At 35.5% G+C, this 19,328-nt stretch overlaps 1 protein-coding gene across 18 annotated transcripts in view; it reads right to left on the bottom strand.

Annotated features, from left to right (window-relative positions):
* The window catches only part of RIMS2 (regulating synaptic membrane exocytosis 2), a 473,080-nt gene that overhangs the window by 114,111 nt on the left and 339,641 nt on the right, over positions 1 to 19,328 (bottom strand). Inside the window, exon 24 of one of the 18 annotated variants that reach the window (XM_086741147.1) lies at positions 7,230 to 7,319. The exons of the other annotated variants lie outside the window; for them this stretch is intronic. Coding sequence (XP_086597273.1) covers positions 7,230 to 7,319 — 90 coding nt within the window. The remainder of the gene's footprint in view (positions 1 to 7,229; positions 7,320 to 19,328) is intronic. 18 annotated transcript variants of the gene reach the window in all.

Below are 19,328 nucleotides of genomic sequence, written 5' to 3'. Positions count from 1 at the left end.
TTCTCACTGTGGATATCTGTTCAGCTGATATCTCATCTCTTGAGATGCACTGCTTGTAATATTTTTGTACTAATTGTCGCAAATATTAATGAATTAGCAGAAGTTGTGGCATGGTAATGCACCAACTTCTTTCAATTAATGATGATAAGAAGGAAGTACTAATAGACCAATTAATTTAGACACAATAGCACTTATGTGAATCAATCTGCTCCTGATTAAGAAGCCATGCCATAAATCTCAAACAATAGTTTGAAAGTTCTCTGGCTCTGTAGCTTGGAATCCACTAAAATATATCTTTGTTGATAGAAATACATTAAAATCTGAGAACAAAATCATGAAATAAAATTCTATTAAATTTACACTGTGTCAATAGGAAGTCTTCATTTGCATAGTTATTGCTTTATTGTGGAACTAGCAGTTATTCAGATCAATTGTTCATCTTGACGTAGGAGTGTGGTATGCGTAAGGGTACTATACACAGACTTAGAAACAAATGAGACTCTCACTGAATAAACTTATAGAGTAAATGAATACCAGGTATTGTACTGCAAGTCTGAATAAAACAAAACAAGTACTGTCTATTTTATCACGCTTTGATAAAGAACTTTTCATTATAAGTAATGCCACTTATTAAAGAGAAGTATTTAGGAACTTAGTGTTCAAAAAACATGCCTGAAACCTTAAACAGCAAACATGCCTATCTGAAATTCTAAAAGCAGCATAGGATAAAGTGATGTAAGTTAATTACTCTTCTTTTTTTTTTTTCTCAAAGCTTTTCTTTATTTCAGTTTTCTCATCTCCTTAAGAAAGACCTTTCACTGCATACATGTTCTCAGAAATTTCTGTGACTTCCAGATTTGAAAAGCCTCATTTCTGTACACTCTTCGCAAAATAAGATGTGCAACAGCACAGTCAATAGGCATAACCTTAAAACACAGGGGAGACTTTAAGAGAGAAATGTTCCATGGAGTCTGTATGTTCCATAAATATATGTCATTAGCCTGGATGTGATCAGACCTGAAGAATGACATAATGCCTCTAGCTCTCAGGAAAGATACTCCCTGACATCATTCAAACTCTGCAATGCTAAGGATATAGATAAAAGAGGAAGAGTAGATAGCAGGACAGTTAAGAGTAGAAAAATTTGTTAAAAGAGGATCTAGACTGAAAGGCCATTTGACTACATTGAGGTGTGAATAAAATCAGTTTTCTTTAATCTTCTTTAATAGCATTAAACCACATCTTCCAGTTGCCCTTCCTGTTGATACAGAGCCTGCTCCACACTTCTAACTTTTTAAATGAGGTAATTCCCTACTAGTTAAAGGTGAGTTCTTTATCTTAAAAGTATAAATCAAATTAAACCATGTAGTCTGCATTACTTTTTCACAAGGCTCAAGAGATAAACTAAATGAGGAATTCAGAAAGAGAGCTTTTATGATTTTGTTTCTTTGAATAAAGTTCACATTATAATTTTATAAGGGGAAAAAAAGACAAAATAGTAATATTTCAAAATATTAATATACTGTAGTTACATATGGGATTTGAAATATCATAAATGCTGAAAAGATAATAAATCTCACTAATAAATTGAGGTAATCAAACCTCAATATTACTTCAGAAAAGATACTTAACAGCATAAATACAAATACACCCTCTATTGTCAACAAATGATAGCTAGCCTAAATCAGATATCTCCCTGTTCTAAATCTGTTCTCATCCTAGTGAGTTTGAGAAGTTTCACCACCTACAGAATTAGATTGTCCAGGAACTCACATAGTTAAGACTGCAAGGAATGGTTTCCAAAACATGAAAAAGCAGTAAAAGGTAGTATAGAAAAAGGTGTGTGGTTTGTTAGACATTGTCAGGCCACCTCAATATTTGTGATCCATTGTAAATACCATAAATACCCTGACTTCATACATCTTGGTTAGGACACTGAAGTGCAATACTTGACTACATCTGTGCCCTACTCACACTGGGAGTGCAATTCCCAACCACAGAGTCTGCTTTTCTCTCTTGAATCCAATTCTTTGTTGTTTTGGTACAGAGTAGGCATATTGTCTTTCAAATGGCATAGGAAAAGATGAAAGCAAATTTTAAAAGAAGTAAATACATTAGAGAACTATCTGCTTTAAATACACCATTTAATCCTAGAATCATAGAATGCCTTGGGTTGGAAGGGACCTTAAAGACCACCTAGTTCCAAGCCCCCTGCCATGGGAAGGGATAACTTCCATTAGACCTAGTCCAACAGGAGTCCCTGGAAAGTGTGCAAACGCTTTTTTTTTTTTTTTTTCAAGAAAACAGTCATACCACATATTCAATCTACATTACTTCTCATTTGTCACAGATTAAACAATCCTCACAGATGAAAAATGTAGCTCTCTTTGTAAATTTTACCCACTTCACTGCTTTTCAGATCCCAGAGCATCTTCATAAGATCCTTTTCTATATCTTCTTTCCCAGCCCTACCACAGCAAATTTAAACTTGCATCAGGGCCAGGGACTTTCTCTTCTTCCCTTTCCCAATCTATTTCTTTTGAAAACTGTTCCACTGCCCACTCATTTTTCCTGTACAGCGATCATAAACTAGTCCCTTAATCCACACTCCTTCTCCCCTTTTCACAAGCTGGTAATTTTATATTAGCCGCCTTCTTTAATCATAATTTTTTTAGTTATCCAATGCTCATTATGTCATTTATACAAAGTACAGGTGTACTCTCCTCTCTCTCACTGTATCCTATCATTACTTTTTCTTTTCCAGCCTCATTCATTCCCCTTTTCTAGACATATCTCCCTTTTTTATAATTTTCAATTTATCATACTTTCAATTCTGACTACAAAATTCTTTTACAGTCACACTAAAATTATTTCTGAATGGCTTTTTCTGTGCAGAGTCAAGGCATACTTCCACCCAGCAGAGAGACATAAATGTTCCATGGGTAAAACAAACCATGATTGCCTTCAAATCGAAAAGCCAACCAGTATACATAAAGACTAACAATTTGTAAGCATATATTACTTTGTGTTTTCTGATGTGTTTAACCTACCATTGTTATGAATCCTCTAAAACTTTAGCACTATATTAAAAAATACAGCTTTCCCACAAATAATTACAAAGACACTCCATTTTTACTTCATTCCATTTCAAGATGTAGAAATCCATTTCAACTATTCTGTCTCCTTTTTGTCAATCATATTAAAATACATCAAAACTTTCCCATGGTTCTACTCTTTAACTGTTATGTCTGTGGCAAAGGTTGGATATTTGATGACACTGCAATCTTCTCAACAGGCAACAATAATTAAACCATTACAGGATGCTTTCCAGAAATTAACCATCAAATCTACTGTCTCCAAGTAGGAAAAACAGGGGAAAACCAATAGCTTTTCCTTTGCTATCTCATGAAGGTAGTTTCTGCATTGCCTGTATCATCTCTAGATGGAGAGACAGTCTGCTAGAATGTAATTGGCTTCAAAAACATTGGATAGTGAGACTGATTGAATATTTCAAAAACCATTATCAGGGAACAGAAATAAGCATCACTGCCTTGGTACCCTAAACCATGTGCTCTCTCCCTTTAAGTAACCCTGATGGGTTCAAGAGAGACTAGTGATGATACTAGATTAAAAGAATTGCTTTTAAAGAAAAACAGTATCTTGCCTAACCTTATCTCTATCAGTACAGGACATTCCTACCTATAGCCTACTTTCTTTCCAATTTCTTTTCTTAAGAGTTGGAATATATGTAAAAACGCAAAACTATGTGAAAATGTTTGCATGCTGTGCTTTTTTTTTCTTCGCTGATCAAGGAAATGCGATTAAAGGACTAGAGCTTTATTAACTTTCTTTCATATGTCATCTATTACAGCTCAGAGGCAGGGGTGCTGAAAGTAGAAATGCTTAATAATATGAGATAGGAACAAATAACTATTCCACATGCTCTTTGATTTGGTGGTGTCCTGACAATACAATGTTCTCTGACAGAGTGCTGACATTGGCTAAAGGAAGGGCACGCACATCAAAGACATGGCTTGAATTTTGATGCTATGCTTATCTATGATTCTGCAATTTTACCCTTCCAATCCTTCAAAATCTTTGCTTAAATACAATTGACTCTTTGTAATGTACTGAACAACAGTTTTTCAGATTGCCTCAGAACTTAGAGATTACAGGCACTGTTAAGAAAACATGTTGATTTCTGATATTCAGGAACCAGAATGTTATCAGCATCTTCTGTTGAAAAGTCTGAAACATAAGAACTATTTTACTACTTTATTTAATGACCTTAAATTGTCCTCCAATAAATTTGCTAATCTCATCTCTAGTCATGCATATTTCTTGAATATTAATGCTTCATATGATACAATATTACTGATATTTTTTTCTGTTATTTGGAATTATTTTTATTATCAATTTATTGTTGTAGCTACAATTTGCTCACAGTTTCGGTTCTTCACTCAAGGTATTTACGTAATCAATATCTATTTCTTCTCACAGGCTTTCTTAGCTATAATACTGCCATGGCTCTTTCCATGTGACTGGTTAGGTTAAATTCTTAACAGACAAAGTGAACTTTAAAATGAGACAATCTTCAAAAACGGGCTCTAGCAGAAAAATCTTTGTATGAAAAGGCAGTCAAAACAGGGCAACAGCAATAGGAGGTGCCCATATTCCTACTCTCATCTCTCTGTAAACTGCCAATTGCAGCCAGGAACTAAGTTGTATTAGTATCAACTTGCTGTTTTTTGTGCAAACAGAACATTCAGAGCATTCTCAAATTAAAGAAAGCCCAGTCCTGTGCAGAGGGTAAATCCCATATTAGAAAGCTTCAAGGAATTTTAAGCTTCTTTAGGTAGATTCCATCAGGCTACATCACTGGTAGATCATGGTCACAGATACAGTATATCCCAGCACCCAGGGGTGAGTACAGTGTTACGGCACCTCCTTCCCAGTGTCCTGACTGCTACACCTTGAAAATAAACTCAGTGTTTCTAATTATATAGGGATGTCTACAGGGGACAGCAGTGTATCACCTACAGCAGATAAGGCAAATTGTGGAAGCTGCATTGATTTGTTACACTAGTACTCCTTCACTTCTATCACTCTAGTACATAGGGCTTTTTGACAGAGAGAATCAGTTCAGAAAAGTATCCTAGGAATATAGGTATGCATTATTTGGTGCCCATTGTAGAGTGTTCAGAACCACTTCTGATGTTTCTGCCTCACGTGTCATTGTCCCACGTGAACATACCATGGAAGACACTACTGATAACGTAAATTGGAGCAGAAATTCTGCTTTTATTGGACATCAGACCTCACAGAAAGACCTAGGACTGCAGAGTGCAGAACACAATTTTTACTCAACTTTGTATGTATTCTAGACTTTGGCAATTGTGACGGTGGCTTTCCAAACCAATTCTGTGTATTCCCTGCAGCGCTGGAGATCAGTGGTACCGCTCCAGAGGTAAAAATAGATTAAAATCAGATAAATACTGTTTTAATATACAAAAACTTCTAAAGTGGCAACTTCTAAATGTCCATATTTGTTTCCGATTTCTATTCTTCTACCTGTTTTTTTTTTTTTTGTCTTACAGTTACAAGATTTAACTCACGTTCCAAAATCTAGAATGCCTCAAGAGCAGGCATCTAACAAAATACAACTCCCATTTCTAAAAAAAAAGGGGAAAGTGGCTCTAAAGAATATTGCTAATAACTATGAATGTGCCACCTGCCTAGACCATAGTTCTAAGCCCACCTCAGCTGGGAGATGGATATAATGTTCTTACCTAGCTACTGTGTAAGGGAAAAGTCTGGACAAAGGCATTATTCTGCAGAACTCAACCTGGAAAGGCAACAGTGATCTGTAGACATTGTATTTTGAATCTGTCATGCAATAGTTAAAACACTCAGCTGGAAAAGATCTTGACTCTTATAAGCAGTACATGTTTTACCCTGTAACTTCCTCTGATGCATTAAAAAGTCAGGGAAAAGGAAATGCAAGTGCAGGTCTGACCTTTTGCAGCTAGGTCCCCTAATTCCTAGATTGCAGAGTCAATCCAGATTTTGCTGCTCTTTTTCAATTGACTGTTGCATTTTCAGCTGTACAATAGTTGAGCTTCAAGAAAACTTGGAAAAGATCAGCATGTAGGTAAGCCTAAAACTGAGATTACAGCATTCATCTAGGAGGTGGCAAAATTGGCCAATCTTGTAAACTTACTTGTGTGACTGGGAAAAGTGTTGTTGTTAGAATAAGTGAGACAACTAATATGCCCAAGAGAGAGAGATTTGCAGCCCAAAACTGAACTTAAGTATTTTTGGAACTGAAAAATGCCCATTCACTTGAGTAGATGTGAATTGACCTTTAAACACAAGATGAAACATGCAATCTAAAGATTTCTTTCCTTTCTTTTCCTTTCCTTTTCTTCTCTACTCTTCTCCTTACAGTATGCTTATCATCATAATACCATAGTGTTTCTTTTGCAAGTGCATAAATCACTGTGATTAGGACATTTTATTGTCTGACTTACTTAGAGGAGACAACAATACTATTATCCTCATCATCATTATTACTAGGTTTACTTTTTATTGCTATGTATTTGTAGGAATGAAGATAAAGTCAAAGAATTGCACTTTATGTTTGAGGTGGAAAAAAGTTTGTGATGGCTTTTAGTTTCAGAAGAAATTCATTCATGTACAGCATGGAGGAAGGAAGAGTTCTCTTAGATTTGAGAACTCCAGCTGTATGGAGATATAAAATGCAGCTTGTATAAAAAATTACATTGGAACATTATTTCTGCCATGTGTGATGGTGCAAGAAGGTTTCAGATTCAAGTCTTTAGAAGATTACTTTCCCACCATACATGCAGTGGATACCTTGGTTTGGTCAACTAGATAAGAACCAGCATAACTCATACTTGGATTCCTGAGGCTTGCACATATAGATAAATCAAAATAAAACTCAGAACTAAAAAGCAAGCTAAGTGTAATATTGTGCCAGAACACTTGTTTCTAAAGCATGTGCATTCTAACACAATTGTTTACAAAAGCAGATCTATTTTGGCTATTCTAAAACAGAACTATGTAATCTAAATGGTCTCTACATACTAAAAGTTTCACACCAAAGTGAAAAAAAAAATAAGGTACATCAAGCACACACGCATTACAAAAGCATGAAATGTGTTTTTATAGTCTCATGCTTTCATGTGGTTTTCCAAACCCTGACAAACCTGGCTCAGAATGGTGTTTCTTTTTCGGCAATGGTTTGTCATCAGTTATTGTACCATTCACCTTTTTCTGCTGGTCCTCCCATGTAACTTCTAGCATAAACCAAAAAAAAAATCAGAAATATTATGTAACTTACGTTACCTAATTACTTACATTACGTAATATAACTTGGGACAACTTGATCTAAACAAATGTACTATCATTAACAAGGTAAAAATTTACATTAGTTCTTTAATTCAGAGGTCTGTGGTGGAGAGAATTAGTAAATATCTTAAACACAGAACAGAGCATACTATACAAAAGTTAGTATCTGCGTAGTATTCAAAGATTCTGCTCTCCTTGATATTTAATAATTGGAATAAAAACCTAGGAGGTTATTTATACAATAATTTCTTCAGCTTTTAAAAGTTAGTACTCTATAGTTGATGGTTTCTTACAGTATCTTTGTGTTTCTGTGACTTAAAAAGGAAATTAAAAATATTTTGGCAAAAATGTCTTTGCAAAGGTATAACTCAAACAAACAATCAAACAAAACAAAATTGAACCAGCAGTCACATATGTTTACTTTAAAGTAACAAAGTATTTTTAACAATGAACTGTTAAGCCAAATCTAGGTCAGATTTATGGTCTGAATCTGGGATTTGATTTAAATTCAGTTTTTATTTTAGACAGATTAAGTTACTCGATAAAAACTCTCTTGTTAATTATGGATCCTGTACCCTGTAACTGGCATTTTTTACCTAACTGCTCAGAAAATGAGCTATGAATAGCAGCATGTACACTCTTCTCCAGACAGAGACTCTGTTCTCTAGACTTGCAAGACATTAGTCTTTCTAAGGTTGTCAGATATTTTTGGCCTACACTTTGATTCTCCATCTTCTGACAATTAAACTGGGTGGTGAGCATAATACTATAGGTTACAAACTTTTGTTGTCTCATGCCAAAACCAAATCTAGACCAATTAACTAGACAGATTCAATACCCCAAACTCCATTTTTTGCTTTGGGCTGTTAAGAATCTGCTTATTTTACTGATTCAGCAAAGCACAAAGTTTCTCTCAGCCACTGCCCACGTATATAATCACTTTTATGGTCACAGAAATAGCCATTGATGGACAAAAATTCAATAGATATGGAACACATTTTCAATCTTATAAACTCAAAATAAATTGACATAAAGTGATATCAGTCTATGACCTTTTTTTTTCTTTTTACATTCAAAATGTAAACATGTAAAAATGTTATCTGTAGGCATCCTGCAGCCTTATCTGTGGCTGTTGTTTTATGACAGGCTGCTGTCCTATAAAAGGTGGCCTTGATTTTTGAAAATGATGGAGTTGTAGGCTTCAAGTAACACATCAATAAAATTGTCAATATAATAATGTCATGACATTGCAGATAAGCATGCTGAAATAGAAACTGTTATCTTTGAAGTACTATGTGTAGTAAGTACTAAATAAGAAATTTCAAAAGGAGCATTGTTTCCAAGCTGTGGAAATAAACGCTTTTTATGTTTCTTCCTAACACAAATGTGATTCTTTCTTTTTTTCTATGAAAATACACTTTTAGCAATAAAATATTTACTGATGCCATCTATGCCTCCTTTTTCTTGGATGAGTCCAGAAGTGTCTTCTTAACTAACAAACACAAAAAAAAATCAATTACCTTAGTAAAACTACCTGAGAATTTAAGGAACAGTCACTGCTAGGAAAAAACAACATCAGACAATCATTTAGGTCAAATAGTGGAGATACTTAGAATAAGATAAAAAGTAGGTAGGCAGTAATCTCAAACACAGGGTTTTGTCAGGATATGTAATAAATATATGAATACTGAAGAATATTCGGAAGCCCAGAGTGATTTCTCTGCTAGTTTTATGGCAGTTTTAGAAAACAGGACCTTCTCAGTCAGAGTTCTTTTTCAGGATTCCTGATTCAGTTCAGAACCTAAAAACTGTAGTTTGCTCAGTCACCAAACTCACTTATCATACCAAAGTTCCCTGCCAAAATAAAAGCTTTCCTAAGCTTTGATAATTTTTTGAGAGCTAAGTATCAAGAAAATAGTTCATTTTAGGAGCACTCTAGATGTGCTTCTGTAACAATACTTGAATTGACAAGCAAGATGAAAAACATATCAAATAAGTTATTTTTGCCATGTGTTAACCTCTACAAAGAAAAAAAAAATTTAAAAAACCCCCCTATTATAAAAAGCTAGACGGGCTACTTTTTTATGTGTATACTAAAAGTGATATTATGAGAATGTAAACACTTTCAGAAAAAGTTCCAATGACCATCCTTCTATAGCTTTAGTTATTCTTACAGTATGTCAGCATTAAATTCAAATGTCTGCTTCATTTTATCAGCAGTTGAGTACAGCTCTTAGATTGAGTATATGCAGATTGGAGGTACTCTAGATCAGGTGAAAAGCTTCATTGACTTCTAGAACATTGCAAGAGTTTGGCTAGTAATGGTTATTATTTCAACTGAGAAATAAAAACGGATATATCTGTTAGATTTACTCAAACGTTTAATATTTTCTTCACCACCTTCTAATTCCATTTCCATATCCATGCTCTACAAAGCTAAGAAAATATGTTGTTAAATGGGAGCTTTCTGTTTAAGAACTAATCATTAACCATTAACAACCCTAACCATTCTATGATTCTATGATTCTAAGAACTAGTAAGAGACACTGACAAACAGGCAAAATGCTAAATGTCAGTGTTGCCCACATCCTCTCTGGTTAGATAAATACACATTGTAGTAAAATCTCTTTTTTACCCCTAAGATAAAGGGCCACCGTCTATCCCCTTATTGTTCTAACCAAAGCCAACTTTGGTCAAATTGTAAATATTTTGCAATAAACCATACAGGTTTCTAGTTCATCATTCACTTCTTACCACTCTCACTTTGCATACAAATGAACTCCATTCTGTCTTCTGCTGTGATAATCAGTTTTAACTTATGTATAAAGAAAGGTGTAAAATTACTGAATATTTAGACAAAAAGACCTCATACAGATTATTTAAAATATGAGATTCTTGAGTCAGATTATTTTAGTTATCTGATGCACCTTTAAAACTAGAAGGATTTGACAGGTGTACAATCCAGATTTTCTCCATCAGTATGAAAGGTCCTGAGATGTACTTGTCATTGCACTAATGCAGTTTTTGCATTGCCCATCACAGGGAGCCAGGTTCTCCCCCTTGGTTGTGTGGCATTCCCTCTTGAGAATTATATTCACTTGCGCTGTCTGGGAGAAGGGGGTGGTGCATTCCAGTATATCTAGTGTTAAGTACAACCTCAACACTTCTTACATTTTCATTTAGAATATTCAATATGAAAAATATTAAAAATATGGAAATAATCTATGATAAGAATAGCTGCATATCTCCAGCTTTTCTGAGTTTCTAAACATGCCAGCTCAGCATGAAGAAAGTTGTAGTTGAACTGGAATGATGCAGCAAACTGCAGGAGTACAAGATGATGCAGCAAAATGCCAGATACTAATGATGAGGAGTTTTCTTATGCAAATACTACCCCCTCCTTTCTTTTCTCTGCACTACAGAAATAGCCCTTTTTACAACTAGTCTTTGCTTGAAACATTTTTATATCCTTTCTTTTTTACTTGATTTTTTTTTATTAAATCCACTCAGCTTTTATATTCCTTTCAGCACCTAACATTTCTGTGAACCAATTTTTATCAGTGCATTTCCAGTTTTAGACTTTTAATTAGGTTATCATGAAGTCTTCACTTTTTCATTAGGACATACTTAATTTAGTCATCTTTTCCTGCAAATGAAAAATCCTGAGAACTTCTTTTTATTTTTAATTTTGTAAGTTGGATGCTCAGAAAGGAATTATGTTCTTAATAATGTATGGTGACAACTAATGTAAAAATGAGTCAAAAGTGGGTTTGGCTAGTGCTTCTTAAACACAAGGAAGAACAATCACAAGCCATTAGAACTGTGGGATAAATTGTCAAAACTGAGAAACTATGTTTTGAACCAGATACTCAAGTTCTTTAACTCACGCATTACAAATACAAGAAGAAGAATTGATTAAAGGCATAGAAAAGACTTGTTATACAAATTTTAAGTTACAAAACAATGTCCTTAAGAAAACTAAAAAAGGTATCAATCTCAAGAGTTCACACAGAGAGAAAGTCTCAGTTGTGTCAAACCTCTACTAGGGGAAAGAAAATGGCTTCAAGTCATCATACATGAATCGTCCCGGACATTAATCCAGTCCCACCTTGCACCACCAGCAATGCTGCTAATGGCATCAAGGCCACCTCCAAGTGACAGAAAGTCAGCAATGAAGGCTTTATGCCAGACTGCTGCTGCTCCTACACTGGAGAAACCTTTAGATGCCTGGGTGAAACAGGGCTGATGTTCCCCAACCCTGCTGTAACAGGAGCTAGACTCATCCAATATCTGAAGACAAATAACACCACACATAGCCTTTTTCTGACAATTTTAGCCAAGACCTCCTGTCTCTCTAGATCACATTCTACAATGAATCTGAGGACATAATTTTTTAGCTTCTCCTTTTGACACAGTAACAGTTCCTCTACATTTTTTTTATCCATAACTGGGAGAATATTTTAAAGAATGATTCTGTACATTGGAGCTCAAGGAATTCACCTGAGACATGATGACCTGTTTTTCCTCCAAACAGTGAAATGAATTTGGGTCTTGCATCTTAGAGCATTGTGCTAAATGCTGGTACAGTCTGGCCAGTACACAGGCAGGGACAGCACCTCTCTGTTGCGTGTTTTATGAGCCAGACAAATGCCATGTGCCTGCACGCACACACACACCTTCACATGAAAACAGTTTGCAAATTTGTGCCAAAACAAAAAATGAATGCTGAGATATGTTAATAACATTTTAAAATAAAGAAATTGTTGTTCATAAATGGCTATGTAAGCATCACTTATATTGTGATTTTAACTAATGCTGCATTCCAATAAAAATTCTGACATATGTTAATTATTTATTATTTTTATTTCATCTTCCTTACTGAACTACATATTCTGAAAAAAAAAAAAAGCCCTGAGTTTCCTTCCCTGGGGCTGCAGTGGGAATACATTAAAAGAACTTTAATGCAAGTCATTAGGTAGGCAATAAAAACTATTGCCACATATCTACATTTACTATTATCATTACTAGCGTAACAAAAATGTGCACTGTAGGTTATTCCTTTACTCCAGAAATGTTTTCTTCAAATTGACTTCAAGGCTACATTAATTATTTGTAGCTGTAAAGCACTTAACAAGCCTAGTCCAGTAGCAGTCTCTTATCATATTTCCTAGCCACAAATCCCATCAATTGTGTTCTAAACTTATTTTTCAAATGTTTTACTAGCAGATCCCTCTATAAGGAAATAAATTGACTTGATTCTTCTGTTGCTTATTTTAAAGAAATTTGTAGATGTACTCAAGCAAGGTCAGAGAGAGTACTTGCTGCAATACCACTTACTAAAGTCACAGCCTACCTTTAGCTAAAAATCAAAGTATCATGTCACCACTTTTATAAATACAACAGAACTGCAAAACATGAAGAAACATCAGAAAAATGTAAATGCAACTGATTAGTCAGAAGAAAAAATATAGCCAGTTAGTGGTACATTAAATATGTGTATATTAATATTTAATAAAGTATATTTAAATATCACAAAGTAAATATATATTTTTTAAGCTATTGTCAAGGCTTTTTTTTTCCAGGACCCTTTGGGGCAGGGGGGCGATTTGTTTGTCGCATATCTTCTTATATGTTTTTAAAATATGACAGTTTTGCTCCCTCTTCTGGTTATATGCCTGAAACACGTCAGAAACAGATGCGATACAGCTGGCCCTTGTGCCTATTATGAATAAGCAACTTTTGAGTATCTCAGAAGAATATAGCTCTACTGAGTCACCTGTTGGATAAGCACTGCAGGTTTATGTTGGCAGGACTGATTTAAGATGGGAGAAAAGGTGTGGAGACTCTATAAGGGAGGCGAAGACACCATGTAAAGATACCACTGATGTTTCTGTAGGTTCCTGAGGCACAAGTCGTAGGAGACTGGGGATCCAGTATCCTGGATAACCACTATGACACATTTAATCTGCTCATATTCCGTCCCCCTAGCATCCACGCCTGGTCTGCTGAGGACTAGACACTGGGCTAGATGGATTTTTGGTCAGACCCAGCATGGCTCTCCTCATACTGCTATGGAAGGTAAATGCAAAAAAAAGTCAAAGCATCTCCAGAGTCTAACAATTAACTAATTTAAATAAGGCAAATTACAAGTAATGGCCAAGATAAATGAGGAGCAAAATGCAAGCTTCTGCTCTGCACCTCTCTCGCACAGCCTCTGCTCATTTTGCATTCCCATTCCCTGGCCATCAGCGAGTGCTCTGTGCATGCAAGGAAATGTGAACAGCCTACAAATCCATCCTGCAGAATGCAGGAGGTAAGGTTTAGCTTGGTGCAGGGGGGTGGTTCGCAGGTTATTTTTATTCTTTACTGAAAAGGTGCAATTTATAGCAAGTCTTCAAATATTTTTTATGCAGAACGGTGATTTATTATTATATGACTGTACATCTCACACACGCACACACAGACAAAAAGCTCTGCAAACAATCACAAGTGTTCTACCCTTTTCAAGTGCAGTTAAGATTGAAGTTTATGGCACAATTCTAAAGTGTTAAAAAATGATTCAGTCTAAAAATGGTTCTGAAAATAAGCCAGTAGTTTTAAGCACTAATACCAACCAATAAAGAAAATGCAATAAATGGCTTACAGAAAGATGAAAAATACAGATCTGTTCCTTCAGAAAGCTGTAGGTTCTTCAGAATAACAATTACTACTAATTAATAACCTATAGGTTTTCTTATCGTTATGCATCTTTACATGCAAATACTGTCCACAGCAAAACCTCTGTGCTATTTTTCAGCACCACTTATAAAATGTCGGGTTAGTAACCAGACAAAATATATTCGACTAGCAGACAAATGGACATCACAGTGCCATGTACCAGTCTTAGAAATGCTACTTTATATTGTGATGTAGTTTTGAAAGATGCCACCTCACATAAGTCAAATTTGAAGCTATTTATGAACAACTTAGTAACTAGACTCTCTCATCTATCATATTTCCCTGGTAGTTTTAGAGTTAAATTCATAAAATATTCACCTATATCATAATGGATTTCAGCAGCATGTACGTTCTTCAGTCTGGAGAATTTGCATCTTATGGGTACTCTACTTCTTCTGTTCTTTGTTGTTGTGCTGGGTTTTTTATTTCACCATCTTGCCAGCATGCAGACTGCAGTTAAGTGCTTGCTTACAACTACTACAGTCTCAACAGGTCTATACCTTACTTAAACCTTACTTTGCTTGAACTTGAATTTAATTAAAATGTGGTATTACTCTAGGTACTCATAACACATAAGAATATGTTAAGTATTCTCATAGAACATATTCAGTATCATTTTTCATGCAAAATTCAGAAACTGTCATGGTCTCTGCAAAGTCTAGAGTCAGTGGCCCAGGGGAATGGAGAGCACACATGAAACTCACAGCAGTCATGTTTAGTAGTTCAGGCAAAGTGTAGGCCCCATTTGCCCAAATCCCAAACAATCTCAGACGGAAGAAGATGCTCAGATCACCTGGCAGGGTGAGAGTTCCCTCTGGCATGGCAGGCACACGCTTGCTATGACTGCAAGTCAGTTAAGCAAGTCCATCTGTCATCACTTCTTTGACTGGGGTCCCTTTATTCTGCCTAGTTTGCGCTTCAGTCACCAAAATTCTTTAGATTGTGCCTAAACTGTGCAGCAAGTCTGGAATACACCACACTTTCAAATCTAGTCCTCCAGGCATCCAGAGTGCTCACAGCGTGGTGGGGCTCCCATGCATGCTTGGGTCTTGCCTTGGTATAGATTCAAGGTAAAAATAGGCTCCAGACACTTCTCAACTTGGGAGATCTGAACACAAAAGCATTCCAGATTCCTGTGATACAGACAAAGCTGTTGTGTAATTATGAAAAATATTCTAATGAGGGAAGGAACTGATAACCTGAAAGGCTTAAAATTCTGCTTCAGTAACTGATTCATCTTTTATGCACCTTAAATTAAGACAGTAGGGGATAGAATTACCAGGAGCCTCTTCTCACAAACCTAAACAATCAAAAGGTGTCATGAAAAATACATGAAGGAGAAATGCAAAAGACCTGAAGAAAAATTGAAAGGGATAGTGGCTTTGGTAATAAATATTTGAAAATTAGTATTAGGCAGAGAACATTCTTTTGGGGTAAAAGAGCTCTGCAGAAGAAACTTCTAAAACACAAAATGGACACCTTAGACAAATTAACGAATCTATGAAAACAAGCTGTTAAATACAGGTTAGTAGTATTTAGTTTATTATTCAAAGTACATCTTCCATGCTCTATAATTAAGTATATAAAATATTGGTTTTGTTGAAGGACTGGAAGATAAACTGAGAATGAAAACAGCTTTAGTCTGACTTAATCACTGATTATTGGTTTGTCAACCTCATCAAGTCAATGGCAAAAGCCTCCAACTTTAGCAGGATTGGAATCTGGATCTTAAAAGTATAAGACACTGAATTATCTGGTAATTAGCATGCATTGCAGTTACAGCAGCAGACTTCTAGCGTTTGAACTCACTCAGGACTATGCTGGCACAGACGCTAGGGTAACGGAGGTGACCCCTCTGCTAGGCTGCCGAGACAGCACCCTCTCTGCAAAGGGACCTCTTTCAGTCTGTCTACTCTGGATATTAAGCAGCACATTAAAAACGTGTGGTTTTCCCTGCAAAACATTGAACTAGTGCAAGCAAAACTGAATCTCTGCTCTCCTGCTGTGTGTATTCCCTCTGCTAATTTATTCTAGGGAAGAGAAGGCTAGGAACGCCCTTTGTAGTTTAACTGGGGTTATACCCCATGTGGGCTCCTGGTAGAAATGCAAGTGTAAGAGTGAATATCCAAATTTTAATAAATTCAAAGCATTATCTAGATTTCATTCATTGGCAAAATATATTGATGAGACAAAGTCTAAGCGTAATATGGCTTTAGAAGTACATGGAAAAATAACAACATATTTCTTGAAGATTATCAAAGCAATTTAGAATCATGAACTTGGATAAAACTTCAAAGTAGGCTGCGGTTATTCATTGCAACTCTTCTGTTCTAATTTTAGATAATAAATCTAAATCTCCATGTTAACATTTCAGTGCTTTGAATTAAGCTTATTTCTACAGCATTTAAAATAGAATATCGAACATAATAAGAACTAGACAACAGAGATGATTGCTAATAACATAAGCCTTTCTCTACCAGTACATGCTACTTAAAAAGGTCCAGCTCTCCTGTGACTGGCAAAAATGTGCCAAATTTGTAAAATACATAGTCAAGTGATGTCAAAGTATATAGACCTGGTAAAAAGTGGAAGACAATGCAGACAATTTTGTAGATGTCTGCAAACTGTACTTGGTCTCTTAGGGCAAGGCAGACTGGGAATTCCTAAATGAGCAAAAGTACAAAAACTATCCCACTAGTTCTAAATAGGCAACATGATCATGTAGGTGATGTAAACTGCATCTTCAGTAATACAGTTAGCTGTAAAAAAAAAAAATAATTATCTGGAGCTTTTGATTCCAAGAAAGATTTTTAAATCATAGTTGAAAATAATTATTTTAAGTGCAAGAAGTAAAACAACACATTAAAATTGAACATACATAAACTTACTAATTTTGAACTAGCAGAACTAAGCAACACACACACATGCAGCAAAAAATAAGTAAAATTTCTCAAACACCCACAATTCACTAGACATATCATCATCAACTTGCCTTTTCGCCCATTAACAGGTGGGGTTTGATGTTTTTCCTCATAATCTTTATAACATTAAAAACAGACAATGATGATTAACAACTGGAACAGCTACTATGACAAAGAACATAACTACAGCACACACAGATGTTTTGCAAACTAGGTTAGCACAATTCCATGCACTATGCTTGAGTTATCATAAAACACACAGAGTGAACGTTACACACTACACACACTGGTGAGCAGTACACACTCAGGGACAAAACCACAACAAAAGCAAGAAAAAAATGTAAACTGTACTATAATGAAAAACATGAAGGAAAAGATCTTAAAGGATGCTTTGGATGCTTAAGTGAAAACTGTAATTGAAAAAATAATAATAATCTTGCTTTCTAGCTGCCAAGTCTTGAAACTACTCTAGCATCCATATATTCAAACAAATAACGAGCCCTATGACAGTAATTCCTTACTTAGTTTTAAGAATAAAATAGTGATCCATATTTTCTTCTCTCAAATAAAAATGGGGGTAGGGTCCAGGGCACAGGATTCCAAAGAACCTGTGATTCAGGCACTTCCACTTTTAAGCAGGGATGGCATTTTAGGCACACTTAGATTTAGCTAGTAATTTTTCCTACCAGGTAGTACTAGATGTGTTTCTTGTTCAGCTTGTCATTTTTTGGAGGGGGCTGCTGTTCTGGAGCACTTAATTCTCTCCACATAACTGCAGTAATACCCTCAGTGCATCATCCTTCTCTGGGCTTCGTTCCATGGGCCTTGAGGTATGTAGCGCACTGCCTGCTTTTAGGCAGTTAAGTTTAGCAGTGGTCTAACCCCAAATATTTATAACCAGAAAAGGTTATCTGCGCTACTCTTCCACATTCACCACAGTTGATGTGTTGTCACAGACAATTGTTAACAGGGATAACACATTATTTTTGAGAAAAGATTTAACTTGAAGAGCTAACAGAATGTAACCTATTAACAGTGCATGTAAATGCACATTTATGCTTTTATGATTCTTCCTTTGAGAAAGAAACTTGAAAGCAGAAAAATGATGGTTGAAAAAGTCTTTAGATCACTTTGAACCTGTACAGTGTGTGTTTTCTGAAAACAGAAGGTAAAGATATATATTTTAATCACATGGTATTTGAGTTGAAAAAAAATTGCATTTGTTTAATTTTATCATCATCTATCACTTCTCATCACACTAACCTCCTTTTTCTACCAACTGAAATGTCTTCCTAGCAGGATGAGGAACAAGTATTTCAACATAATGTAGTTTCCTATTATATTTGTTTCACATCATCAGTCTGCCCATGCAAACTAGGGAAGAAAAAGTGTCATGATACAATAATGTTTACTTCTCTGCTTATAAAAAGTATCAATGCAAAGCAGAGGGTACTACATCTAAGGGGTGTCCACTCAGATCTGCTAAAGCTGTAACTTGATGCTAGAGACAAGAGTACTTTCATAAACAGGGATAAAAAAGAAGTAAAAGAGTGAAGTGATTTTTGCAGGTTGAACTATTCGAAGCATTCACAGACTGGTAAATAAACTATGCTATATTGAATTTGTTTGTCTTGTTCTAACATTAAATTATGTCATTATTGTCTGGATTTTGACTTTCAATACATTTACAGGCTGGCTGGTACAGCTTCCCTACATGCTTAGAGGAAAATGTTTCCAAAGGAGACAGACACTTGTGGTCAGACAGACCTGCCTCGACCTCTGATTCCTGAACTCCAATACAGTTGTTTTCTTCATCTCCTGCTGCTTTTGTATAAGCAAGGCATGACGGGGGGGGGGGGGGGGAAAGCAAGACAAAAACATGCATGTTTTGTTACAAGCTGTTCAAATAAAAGACAAATATCAAACAAAAGACAAATATCAAACAAAAGACATTCACAATAACATACAAACCCTCAGTTTGTGGCATAAATTATTTTTTAGTGAATCAAGGATTAAATAAAATCTTGTGTTATTTTTCACTAGTATGTCTGGTTTACTCCAATGAGATCCTTCTGCAAGTAATGATGGTCATATGCAGCCCTTAATATCCCTTGTTGCCAATTCCAACAGTAAGTACCAAAGCAGAGAAAGAAGACATATATTGGTCTACTTGCTTTTAAAGCATCTTCTGCTTGGTTTTGCTTTAGTTTTTCCAGAAATAAAAGTCCAAGTCTCCATTCTCAAAAAACATATTTAAAATTGTGTATAAATTGTAAGCAAGTGGGCATACTCAGTACCTTAATAAGAACAAACAATGGA

The sequence above is a fragment of the Chlamydotis macqueenii genome, chromosome 2 (assembly GCF_036417535.1).
Source record: "Chlamydotis macqueenii isolate bChlMac1 chromosome 2, bChlMac1.mat, whole genome shotgun sequence".
In the NCBI taxonomy this organism is placed as follows: domain Eukaryota; kingdom Metazoa; phylum Chordata; class Aves; order Otidiformes; family Otididae; genus Chlamydotis; species Chlamydotis macqueenii.
The sequence above is the reverse complement of the archived record's forward strand: the minus strand, read 5'-3'. Positions and strand labels throughout refer to the sequence as shown.